Source organism: Haliotis cracherodii, unplaced genomic scaffold (genome assembly GCF_022045235.1).
Source record: "Haliotis cracherodii isolate W230 unplaced genomic scaffold, xgHalCrac1.p SCAF_15, whole genome shotgun sequence".
Taxonomy (NCBI): domain Eukaryota; kingdom Metazoa; phylum Mollusca; class Gastropoda; order Lepetellida; family Haliotidae; genus Haliotis; species Haliotis cracherodii.
Window position 1 is genome coordinate 24634472 of NW_027266270.1, and position 12119 is coordinate 24646590.

Consider the following 12119-nt stretch of genomic DNA (forward strand, 5'->3'; position numbering starts at 1 on the left):
GTCATCTTGAAGGCAGGATTTCAGATTTCTATAGAGCATTGAGCAGCAGCTATTCGCCGCGACAGGCGCTTAGGATCGTTTTACATGAAGTCAAGGAATCAAATATCTTTCTTGCAGTGTTGGTGTAATATAGATAGGTGTGTCTAACTCACCGCACTGAGATGTCAGGGTACCGTATGCTGTCTCTGCGAAAAGGCCGAGAGCCGTCACTGAAGAGCCCATGCAGCCAGTATCAGTCTTTGTCTTCAGACACGCCACAAATGTCCCAAGTGCTCTGTATAGTAAAGGTCATATGTGTATTTTATGTGTAATATATGCTGATGTAAAGTCAGATTAGGGCAACAAAATTAGGTTGCGCTCGTTTTGAATATCCCGAATAAACAAGAAAACTGATTTGTTGTCCAGAGGAGAAAATGAATCAGCATTAGAAAATTAAAACTATGACAGAATTAGTGAATTGAACCTACATAATTTTAAAACGAGTCTTCAGTGTATTAATCATTTGAAAATATCGAAAGAGAGGTATAGGCAGGCATATTAAGTCCACGGGTTTATGTGAATGTCACATCCGCTTCGACATTGTTCCTTTACAATTATAGTAAATCCTGGCATAATTTAGGGGAACTGCATCTGGTATTGTTCACATATGTATCAAGATATACTGCTGTGAACGAGCTTAAAACTTAGACACGAGTCTTCAGTGTATTGATCATTTACGATATTTACGATATTAGTCTTTTAGAACAACAAACTACTGAGAACATTCAGGCGACAGTAATTAAGTGACCTGTCTTCCATGCGGATCTACTTACGTGCAGTGATTAGTATCGGATGATATGTCAGCCTTGGCGTAGTTAGCCTCGCATGTACAGGTGTCCGTCAGATCTGGAGGGGTGAAAAGACAGGAACTAAACATGTCCGGACACTAGTTATCTCTGTAAAACATACTGAGTGCATAGGAACACTGCTTCTATTGCACACATATGAAAGTGATCATAGTCACTATGTACATACAACATGTAGTTAGTCTCGCATGTATAGCTGTCCGTCAGAGCTGGAGGGAAGAAAAGACAGGAACTAAACATGGCCGGACACTAGTTATCTCTGTAAAACATACTGAGTGCATAGGAACACTGCTTCTATTGCACACATATGAAAGTGATCATAGTCACTATGTACATACAACATGTAGTTAGTCTCGCATGTATAGCTGTCCGTCAGAGCTGGAGGGAAGAAAAGACAGGAACTAAACATGGCCGGACACTAGTTATCTCTGTAAAACATACTGAGTGCATAGGAACACTGCTTCTATTGCACACATATGAAAGTGATCATAGTCACTATGTACATACAACATGTAGTTAGTCTCGCATGTATAGCTGTCCGTCAGAGCTGGAGGGAAGAAAAGACAGGAACTAAACATGGCCGGACACTAGTTATCTCTGTAAAACATACTGAGTGCTTAGGAGCACTGCTTATATATGAAGGTGATCGTAGTCAATATGTACATACAACATAGGCCTTGTGGTGTGAGGAAAACAAAATGAAACGAATGAATCTTTGGCCCTTCATTAAGGACTGGTGGAAAATAACTATTTGTTATAAAATAGAGATTCGTCATTCCACGCTTGCTTATCTGGAGTAGCCCAGTGGTTAAATCATTCGTTATTCACGCCGGATTTGATTCTATCCCAGACATGTTACTGTGTGTGAAGCCCAATTCCCAGTGAATCCCGTTTCTGGTTTCTCGTGATGTTACTGGCATGTTGCTGAGAACGGCGTAAGACCCAACTAACTAGTACTAGTTTTCTCTGACACGATGTGTGGATGTCAGAACAAAGTAACTCCATGGTCCCAGCGGAACCCAGGCCTCTGCCCATGTATGTCTCCGTGTGTGTCGATGTATGATTCCATGTAAGGTATTTTCGGGTGTGTCGATGTATGACTCCATGTTAAGTATTTTCGGGTGTGTCGATGTATGACTCCATGTTAAGTATTTTCGGGTGTGTCGATGTATGACTCCATGTTAAGTATTTTCGGGTGTGTCGATGTATGACTCCATGTTAAGTATTTTCGGGTGTGTCGATGTATGACTCCATGTTAAGTATTTTCATGTGTGTCGATGTATGACTCCATGTTAAGTATTTTCGGGTGTGTCGATGTATGACTCCATGTAAAGTATTTTCATGTGTGTCGATGTATGACTCCATGTTAAGTATTTTCGGGTGTGTCGATGTATGATTCCATGTAAGGTATTTTCGGGTGTGTCGATGTATGACTCCATGTTAAGTATTTTCGGGTGTGTCGATGTATGACTCCATGTTAAGTATTTTCGGGTGTGTCGATGTATGACTCCATGTTAAGTATTTTCGGGTGTGTCTATGTATGACTCCATGTTAAGTATTTTCATGTGTGTCGATGTATGACTCCATGTTAAGTATTTTCGGGTGTGTCGATGTATGACTCCATGTAAAGTATTTTCATGTGTGTCGATGTATGACTCCATGTTAAGTATTTTCGGGTGTGTCGATGTATGACTCCATGTTAAGTATTTTCGGGTGTGTCGATGTATGACTCCATGTTAAGTATTTTCGGGTGTGTCGATGTATGACTCCATGTTAAGTATTTTCGGGTGTGTCGATGTATGACTCCATGTAAAGTATTTTCATGTGTGTCGATGTATGACTCCATGTTAAGTATTTTCGGGTGTGTCGATGTATGACTCCATGTAAAGTATTTTCGGGTGTGTCGATGTATGACTCCGTGTAAAGTATTTTCGTGTGTGTCTATGTATGACTCCATGTAAGGTATTTTCGTGTGTGTCAATGTATGACTCCGTGTAAAGTATTTTCGGGTGTGTCGATGTATGACTCCATGTAAGGTATTTTCGTGTGTGTCAATGTATGACTCCATGTAAGGTATTTTCGTGTGTGTCTATGTATGACTCTGTGTAACGAATTTTAGAATGTGTCGATGTATGACTCCGTGTAAAGTATTTTCGTGTGTGTCTATGTATGACTCCATGTAAGGTATTTTCGTGTGTGTCGATGTATGACTGCATGTAAGGTATTTTCGTGTGTGTCTATGCATGACCCCGTGTAAAGTGTTTTCGTGTGTGGGTCCATATATGACTCCATGAAAAGTGTTTTGTGTGTGCTGATGTAAGACTCCGTGTAAGATATTTTCGAATGTGTCTACATATCGTATATGTATCGATGTATGACTCCATGTAAGATAGTTTCGTATGTGTTCGCATATTTAATATGTGTCAAAGTATGACTCCATGTAAGATATGTTCATGTGTGTCGATAGTGCGCTGAAATTATCCCCAAACTTTAGCGAAGACAAATATTTTCGAATCGGTTCAACGTTTTCAATCAACTCGCCAAGGTACTTTTATATATATTTGAGTGCAAACTTCATTGGGTATTCTTAAATCGAAAGACCGAACGCTTATGGCAGTGATTGAGATGCAGTGCTAGGTTTAGTCGAGCCCTACAGAGCGTTTTATGTCACCGCGATGTTCAGTGTTACTTGATACTGTGTAGTTTGTATGTCTCTATTGTTGTACTGCAGCATCAATAAGTAGGTTTACTGCGGGAATCTGTCTTTTTGTTTTATCTGTCAGATATAAAATCTCAAATCTTTTCGTTATCTGATCGACCAGGTCGCCTGCTATTGTTGTCATCTTTATATATCCATTCGAAAAAAGAAGAGCAATCTCATTGGATATGGCGCCACGATCGAGGCAAGAAAAGTCGGCTTGAAATTTGAAACAGCAAGGGTGAAAACTAGGTCTTGATATAGGCTCGTTGAAACTTGCAAAAATGTTTGACCTCATGTAAGTCAGATTCGTATGTGTCGACGTATCGGATATCTTTCAATGTCTAGTTATTGTTGTTTTAATTCATGTCATACATGCACACATATTTCACATGGATAAAGCTATACAAAGCTGTAAACAATATCTTTTAGACAAAGATTAATGTTAATAGGGATGACATAGAGACACATAGCATCCCAAGGCGGTTCTTGATGGGGATCCGTCATGGACTGCCAATGTCTGTATTCATTTGTGGTCTACCCTCAAAGGTCACTCGTGGGGAAAATGTATGAAAAAGGTTAAACATTTATGACTTCGTGGATGTGCCTTGTATGGATTTACATAATATTCGACGCCGGTTATATCAGCTAGATGAAAGTAATTGGTTCTGTGAATTGTGGAAGGGCCAAGGTGACCCTAACGGCAACACACCCCGGACATACCGCCTCACAAGGAAAGACTTGAAACCTGAAGCCTACGTACAAAGTAAATCTTTTCCTCGAAAAACAGAAAGTTATTTTTTCTTCTTCTTTGCGGCAGCCTGTAAAAACTATAGAAAAACTACACTGTAAGGTACAGTTGACCCCAGTACCCCCCCAACGACAGGGTACACTTGAGCCCTTTCTGCCCTGATGAAGAAGACAATAAAATACATTTCCTCATAGAATGTGATATGTACACTGACTTGCGCTATGAAACGTTTACAGCATTGAAGTCGAATGACATGATTCAGTCTTTTAACAACTCCTCATCAGTCAAAACGTTCATGCAACTCTTAAATACGCATTATTGGTGAACTTTGAAATACCGTTTAGCCATGTATCAACGACGTCAAATGTTGTCGTGCCCGTTTTACTGATACATGATATTGTTTCTGTTATAATACATGTTATAGCATAGTATGTGTTGGAACTGATAACAGTATGTGTTTTCCTCTGTGTCTGTGTGTGCGTGTGTGTGCACGTGTTTGTGATAGAGCATGTGTAAGTATGATCGTGCGAGATCACGTGTAATTGTATTGTAGTGTAGTGTAGTGTAGTGTAGTGTAGTTATTGTATTGTATGGTTTCTCTACACTTAGCTATTTACTGTATTTGTTACCAACAAGAATGTAATGTTCACGATATGAATGTAAAGAAAATTATACTTAAAATGATACTTAAAACAATATATCTCTCTTTGTGTGTGTGTGTGTGTGTGTGTGTGTTTCTATCTCTGTCTCTCTGTATGTCTGTCTGTCTGTCTGTCCCTCTCCCCCCCCCCCCCCCCCCCCCCCCCCTCTCTCTCTCTCTCTCTAATATGCGACGATAGATATGAATGTAAAGAAAATGATACCTAAATGATACTTAAAACAATAAGTCTCTCTCTCCCCCTCTCTAATATGAGACGATAGATAGAACTAATGGAGGAGAAAGACCTGGCATACTGCCTACACATTGCAACGTTGTAAGCGGAGTGGAATATCCTTATGGCCAGTTTCATGATATGAGCAGGATATGAGAAGAAAGATATATTGAAGTTACATGAAATGACAATTGCTAAAAACTGCAAATACAAATGAGACATACCACAGTCAGTTCCTGATGAGACGATATCAGGGATGGTGGTGTCGACGGCGGTGGTGGCCAAGGTGCTGGCTGTGCCAGCAGTACACCCAGCACCTGTCTTCCCCTTCAGGCAGGATACCAGATTCAGTTGAGCCCTGTGGCAGTAACATGGAATAGTTAATTAACGTCATCCGCACGAGTGACATGACAAGTGTTACGGATTGTATTTACGTGATGATACTCTCTGTGTCTAGCAACAAGTGGAGATTTTTCAAGCAAAGCTTTTGATTATTTAACTCTCTGAAGATTAGTGTTGTAAGGGAATCACCATTTTTACTGGGTGGGGTGGGTCTGGGCGGGGTTTGATGATTCTTGTTAGAGACAGGATATTTTTGTTAACCCAATAAAACTTGTTATTCCTTTTTAAGCAATATATTTGAAACAAAGTATTCTTTCAGGACATCCTGCCAATCCAGAGTACAATTTAGCGCACGATAGCTCATGAAATCAGACGATTTAAAGGATGGTAACGTAAACCTCAAAATGGACGTAAAGTACATGAATGAAATGTCGACGTTGCCATGGCACACTCACGTGCATCTAGCGGCAGCTGAGGACACATCAGCCTTGGCATACCCCAACTCACAGGAACAAGCTGATGTAGCAAAATCTGAAACACGCATTGCGATATCATGGAAAGTTCAATCAAAGGTCAATGAGATTTAAACATACTAGTGCCACTCGGAGGGATTGGATCAATTGGATCAGAACTCTCAAATAACATTTTTAAGGCAAGCTACATTATTAGCAAATTGAGTATTTTTCAAGCACACCATTCACATCTTAAAACTGGCTGTTCATAGAACATTAAACCCGCTCCCGTTTTATACAAAAAAAATTATAAACGAGTGAATAGTTCTGTTATTTGATTCGCTTTCGCTCGAGTTTCATAAAACTGGTATTACACGGGGGCATATTTAGTCTTTTATTTATTACTTGCCTTGTACAACTCTTAAAACTGTCACAGTTATATTTACATAGATTGTCGATGCGCTACCATCGCCTTGTGGAACGGGGCCCTGCACCCCAAACTTTATAATCACCTAATAATACCCTATGACGTAATTTGTGAAATTGTGTTGAAAGGTACACCAGCAAAACAGTATCGTGTGAAGTCAGCCTACAAACAGGGTTGCTTGGGTCACCGGGTGTGCATAAACTCGAAGCAATCGTACAGTCAGAATACTTTATCTTACCTGTACACCCAGTCCCAATGGTAGTTTCAATAGCAGTTGCAAGGCTGATGACTGTGTCGCCACTTTTGCAAGTAGCTGCTGTTTTGTCTTTCAGGCAGTTCACAAAGGTCTTCATCGCACTGGAAAAATGACCAGAGGCACAACATCAACACTGTCATAAAATTTCAATAAGCTTCAGGTAGTCTAGTAATATATATTGAGATGAAAGTATCATTTTGAAACACCCAAACATGGCCCCTTTATGAAAATAAACTCAAGAGAAGAATAGGCAGGCAAGTCCACGGGTTTATGTAAATGCCACATCCGCTTCGACATTGTTCTTTTGCAATTATAGTAAATCATTTAGGGGAACTGCATCTGGTATTGTTCAGATATGTAACAAGATGTACTGCTGTGACCGAGCTTAAAATATCAACAGAGCAAACACATTTGATGTCTGACGAAAATGTCTGTCCCCATAACTTTCAAATTACAAAACATCTGAGACCGTTCCACACACACCAACCTGACTTGCCTTGATATTACCTAAATACTATTAAAAGAACTCACTCACGCACACACGACAAAAGTGTGGATAATGTCAACTGAAAGATGTGTGAGACTTCTGTGGTCGGTGTCATGCAGTGCTATTTACTAAACAAAATACAGCTAAACCATTATTAAAACCAGTTTTGAATTTCGCTCATTCTATAATAGGACTGGTGTGTAATTGTTTCCAACAAGGTAGCCTTTAGAAGCGAAGACTCAAAAGTAGACATGAATTACATTCTTCTAATCTCTTACCAACATCAACAGGACGACTTAAACTCAAGCTTTCATAAAGTTTCCTGTTAATAAAATATATACTAAATGATACCCCTTCCTGACAGAGAAATCATGTATGTAAATCCATAGAAGTAAACCCTTTGCGTCACGGAAAGATGACACCTCGCAACACAACGTCATCCATATCTTAATACGTTTACCTGCAATGATCAGATGAGATGTCAGTCTTCGCATACGTGGCCTCGCATGTACAGGTATGAGATGGAGCTGGAAAATGGAACAGTTTGTGGCATGTACTGGTGGACTTGGTATGGGTGTTCATAGTTTGAGTACCGTAATGGTGGACTTGGTATGGGTGTTCATAGTTTGAGTACCGTAATGGTGGACTTGGTATGGGTGTTCATAGTTTGAGTACCGTAATGGTGGACTTGGTATGGGTGTTCATAGTTTGAGTACCGTAATGGTGGACTTGGTATGGGTGTTCATAGTTTGAATACCGTAATGGTGGATTTAGTTTGGGTGTTCATAGTTTGAGTACCGTAATGGTGGACTTGGTATGGGTGTTCATAGTACCGTAATGGTGGGTTTAGTTTGGGTGTTCATAGTTTGAGTACCGTAATGGTGGGTTTAGTTTGGGTGTTCATAGTTTGAGTACCGTAATGGTGGACTTGGTATGGGTGTTCATAGTACCGTTATGGTGGACTTGGTATGGGTGTTAATAGTTTGAGTACCGTAAAGGTGGACTTGGTATGGGTGTTCATAGTTTGAGTACCGTAATGGTGGACTTGGTATGGGTGTTCATAGTTTGAGTACCGTAATGGTGGACTTGGTATGGGTGTTCATAGTTTGAGTACCGTAATGGTGGACTTGGTATGGGTGTTCATAGTTTGAGTACCGTAATGGTGGACTTGGTATGGGTGTTCATAGTTTGAATACCGTAATGGTGGATTTAGTTTGGGTGTTCAAAGTTTGAGTACCGTAATGGTGGACTTGGTATGGGTGTTCATAGTTTGAGTACCGTAATGGTGGACTTGGTATGGGTGTTCATAGTTTGAGTACCGTAATGGTGGACTTGGTATGGGTGTTCATAGTACCGTTATGGTGGACTTGGTATGGGTGTTAATAGTTTGAGTACCGTAACGGTGGACTTGGTATGGGTGTTCATAGTTTGAGTACCGTAATGGTGGACTTGGTATGGGTGTTCATAGTACCGTTATGGTGGACTTGGTATGGGTGTTCATAGTTTGAATACCGTAATGGTGGGTTTAGTTTGGGTGTTCATAGTTTGAGTACCGTAATTGTGGACTTGGTATGGGTGTTCATAGTTTGAGTACCGTAATGGTGGACTTGGTATGGGTGTTCATAGTACCGTTATGGTGGACTTGGTATGGGTGTTCATAGTTTGAATACCGTAATGGTGGACTTGGTATTGGTGTTCATAGTTTGAGTACCGTAATGGTGGATTTAGTTTGGGTGTTCATAGTTTGAGTACCGTAATGGTGGACTTGGTACGGGTGTTCATAGTTTGAGTACCGTAATGGTGGACTTGGTATGGGTGTTCATAGTTTGAATACCGTAATGGTGGACTTGGTATGGGTGTTCATAGTTTGAGTACCGTAATGGTGGGTTTAGTTTGGGTGTTCATAGTTTGAGTACCGTAATGGTGGGTTTAGTTTGGGTGTTCATAGTTTGAATACCGTAATGGTGGGTTTAGTTTGGGTGTTCATAGTTTGAATACCGTAATGGTGGGTTTAGTTTGGGTGTTCATAGTTTGAATACCGTAATGGTGGGTTTAGTTTGGGTGTTCATAGTTTGAGTACCGTAATGGTGGGTTTAGTTTGGGTGTTCATAGTTTGAGTACCGTAATGGTGGACTTGGTATGGGTGTTCATAGTTTGAGTACCGTAATGGTGGGTTTAGTTTGGGTGTTCATAGTTTGAGTACCGTAATGGTGGGTTTAGTTTGGGTGTTCATAGTTTGAGTACCGTAATGGTGGGTTTAGTTTGGGTGTTCATAGTTTGAGTACCGTAATGGTGGGTTTAGTTTGGGTGTTCATAGTTTGAGTACCGTAATGGTGGGTTTAGTTTGGATGTTCATAGTTTGAGTACCGTAATGGTGGGTTTAGTTTGTGTGTTCATAGTTTGAGTACCGTAATGGTGGGTTTAGTTTGTGTGTTCATAGTTTGAGTATCGTAATGGTGGGTTTAGTTTGGGTGTTCATAGTTTGAGTACCGTAATGGTGGGTTTAGTTTGGGTGTTCATAGTTTGAGTACCGAAATGGTGGGTTTAGTTTGGGTGTTCATAGTTTGAATACCGTAATGGTGGGTTTAGTTTGGGTGTTCATAGTTTGAGTACCGTAATGGTGGGTTTAGTTTGGGTGTTCATAGTTTGAGTACCGTAATGGTGGGTTTAGTTTGGGTGTTCATAGTTTGAGTACCGTAATGGTGGGTTTAGTTTGTGTGTTCATAGTTTGAGTACCGTAATGGTGGGTTTAGTTTGGGTGTTCATAGTTTGAATACCGTAATGGTGGACTTGGTATTGGTGTTCATAGTTTGAGTACCGTAATGGTGGATTTAGTTTGGGTGTTCATAGTTTGAGTACCGTAATGGTGGACTTGGTACGGGTGTTCATAGTTTGAGTACCGTAATGGTGGACTTGGTATGGGTGTTCATAGTTTGAATACCGTAATGGTGGACTTGGTATGGGTGTTCATAGTTTGAGTACCGTAATGGTGGGTTTAGTTTGGGTGTTCATAGTTTGAATACCGTAATGGTGGGTTTAGTTTGGGTGTTCATAGTTTGAATACCGTAATGGTGGGTTTAGTTTGGGTGTTCATAGTTTGAATACCGTAATGGTGGGTTTAGTTTGGGTGTTCATAGTTTGAATACCGTAATGGTGGGTTTAGTTTGGGTGTTCATAGTTTGAGTACCGTAATGGTGGGTTTAGTTTGGGTGTTCATAGTTTGAGTACCGTAATGGTGGACTTGGTATGGGTGTTCATAGTTTGAGTACCGTAATGGTGGGTTTAGTTTGGGTGTTCATAGTTTGAGTACCGTAATGGTGGGTTTAGTTTGGGTGTTCATAGTTTGAGTACCGTAATGGTGGGTTTAGTTTGGGTGTTCATAGTTTGAGTACCGTAATGGTGGGTTTAGTTTGGGTGTTCATAGTTTGAGTACCGTAATGGTGGGTTTAGTTTGGATGTTCATAGTTTGAGTACCGTAATGGTGGGTTTAGTTTGTGTGTTCATAGTTTGAGTACCGTAATGGTGGGTTTAGTTTGTGTGTTCATAGTTTGAGTATCGTAATGGTGGGTTTAGTTTGGGTGTTCATAGTTTGAGTACCGTAATGGTGGGTTTAGTTTGGGTGTTCATAGTTTGAGTACCGAAATGGTGGGTTTAGTTTGGGTGTTCATAGTTTGAATACCGTAATGGTGGGTTTAGTTTGGGTGTTCATAGTTTGAGTACCGTAATGGTGGGTTTAGTTTGGGTGTTCATAGTTTGAGTACCGTAATGGTGGGTTTAGTTTGTGTGTTCATAGTTTGAGTACCGTAATGGTGGGTTTAGTTTGGGTGTTCATAGTTTGAGTACCGTAATGGTGGGTTTAGTTTGGGTGTTCATAGTTTGAGTACCGTAATGGTGGGTTTAGTTTGGGTGTTCATAGTTTGAGTACCGTAATGGTGGGTTTAGTTTGGGTGTTCATAGTTTGAGTACCGTAATGGTGGGTTTAGTTTGGGTGTTCATAGTTTGAGTACCGTAATGGTGGGTTTAGTTTGGGTGTTCATAGTTTGAGTACCGTAATGGTGGACTTGGTATGGGTGTTCATAGTTTGAGTACCGTAATGGTGGGTTTAGTTTGGGTGTTCATAGTTTGAGTACCGTAATGGTGGGTTTAGTTTGGGTGTTCATAGTTTGAGTACCGTAATGGTGGGTTTAGTTTGGGTGTTCATAGTTTGAGTACCGTAATGGTGGGTTTAGTTTGGGTGTTCATAGTTTGAGTACCGTAATGGTGGGTTTAGTTTGGATGTTCATAGTTTGAGTACCGTAATGGTGGGTTTAGTTTGGGTGTTCATAGTTTGAGTACCGTAATGGTGGGTTTAGTTTGTGTGTTCATAGTTTGAGTATCGTAATGGTGGGTTTAGTTTGGGTGTTCATAGTTTGAGTACCGTAATGGTGGGTTTAGTTTGGGTGTTCATAGTTTGAGTACCGAAATGGTGGGTTTAGTTTGGGTGTTCATAGTTTGAATACCGTAATGGTGGGTTTAGTTTGGGTGTTCATAGTTTGAGTACCGTAATGGTGGGTTTAGTTTGGGTGTTCATAGTTTGAGTACCGTAATGGTGGGTTTAGTTTGTGTGTTCATAGTTTGAGTACCGTAATGGTGGGTTTAGTTTGGGTGTTCATAGTTTGAGTACCGTAATGGTGGGTTTAGTTTGGGTGTTCATAGTTTGAGTACCGTAATGGTGGGTTTAGTTTGGGTGTTCATAGTTTGAGTACCGTAATGGTGGGTTTAGTTTGGGTGTTCATAGTTTGAGTACCGTAATGGTGGGTTTAGTTTGGGTGTTCATAGTTTGAGTACCGTAATGGTGGGTTTAGTTTGGGTGTTCATAGTTTGAGTACCGTAATGGTGGGTTTAGTTTGGGTGTTCATAGTTTGAGTACCGTAATGGTGGGTTTAGTTTGTGTGTTCATAGTTTGAGTACCGTAATGGTGGGTTTAGTTTGTGTGTTCATAGTTTGAGT

The 12119-nt window shown here is 40.4% G+C and overlaps 1 protein-coding gene across 1 annotated transcript in view; it reads right to left on the bottom strand.

The window, feature by feature from the left end:
- The window catches only part of LOC139462407 (G surface protein, allelic form 168-like), a 162075-nt gene that overhangs the window by 118908 nt on the left and 31048 nt on the right, over nucleotides 1-12119 (bottom strand). Inside the window, exons 10-15 of the mRNA XM_071244103.1 lie at nucleotides 7591-7657; nucleotides 6626-6744; nucleotides 5964-6039; nucleotides 5391-5524; nucleotides 813-885; nucleotides 153-274 (exon numbers count right to left, since the gene is read on the bottom strand). Coding sequence (XP_071100204.1) covers nucleotides 153-274; nucleotides 813-885; nucleotides 5391-5524; nucleotides 5964-6039; nucleotides 6626-6744; nucleotides 7591-7657 — 591 coding nt within the window. The remainder of the gene's footprint in view (nucleotides 1-152; nucleotides 275-812; nucleotides 886-5390; nucleotides 5525-5963; nucleotides 6040-6625; nucleotides 6745-7590; nucleotides 7658-12119) is intronic.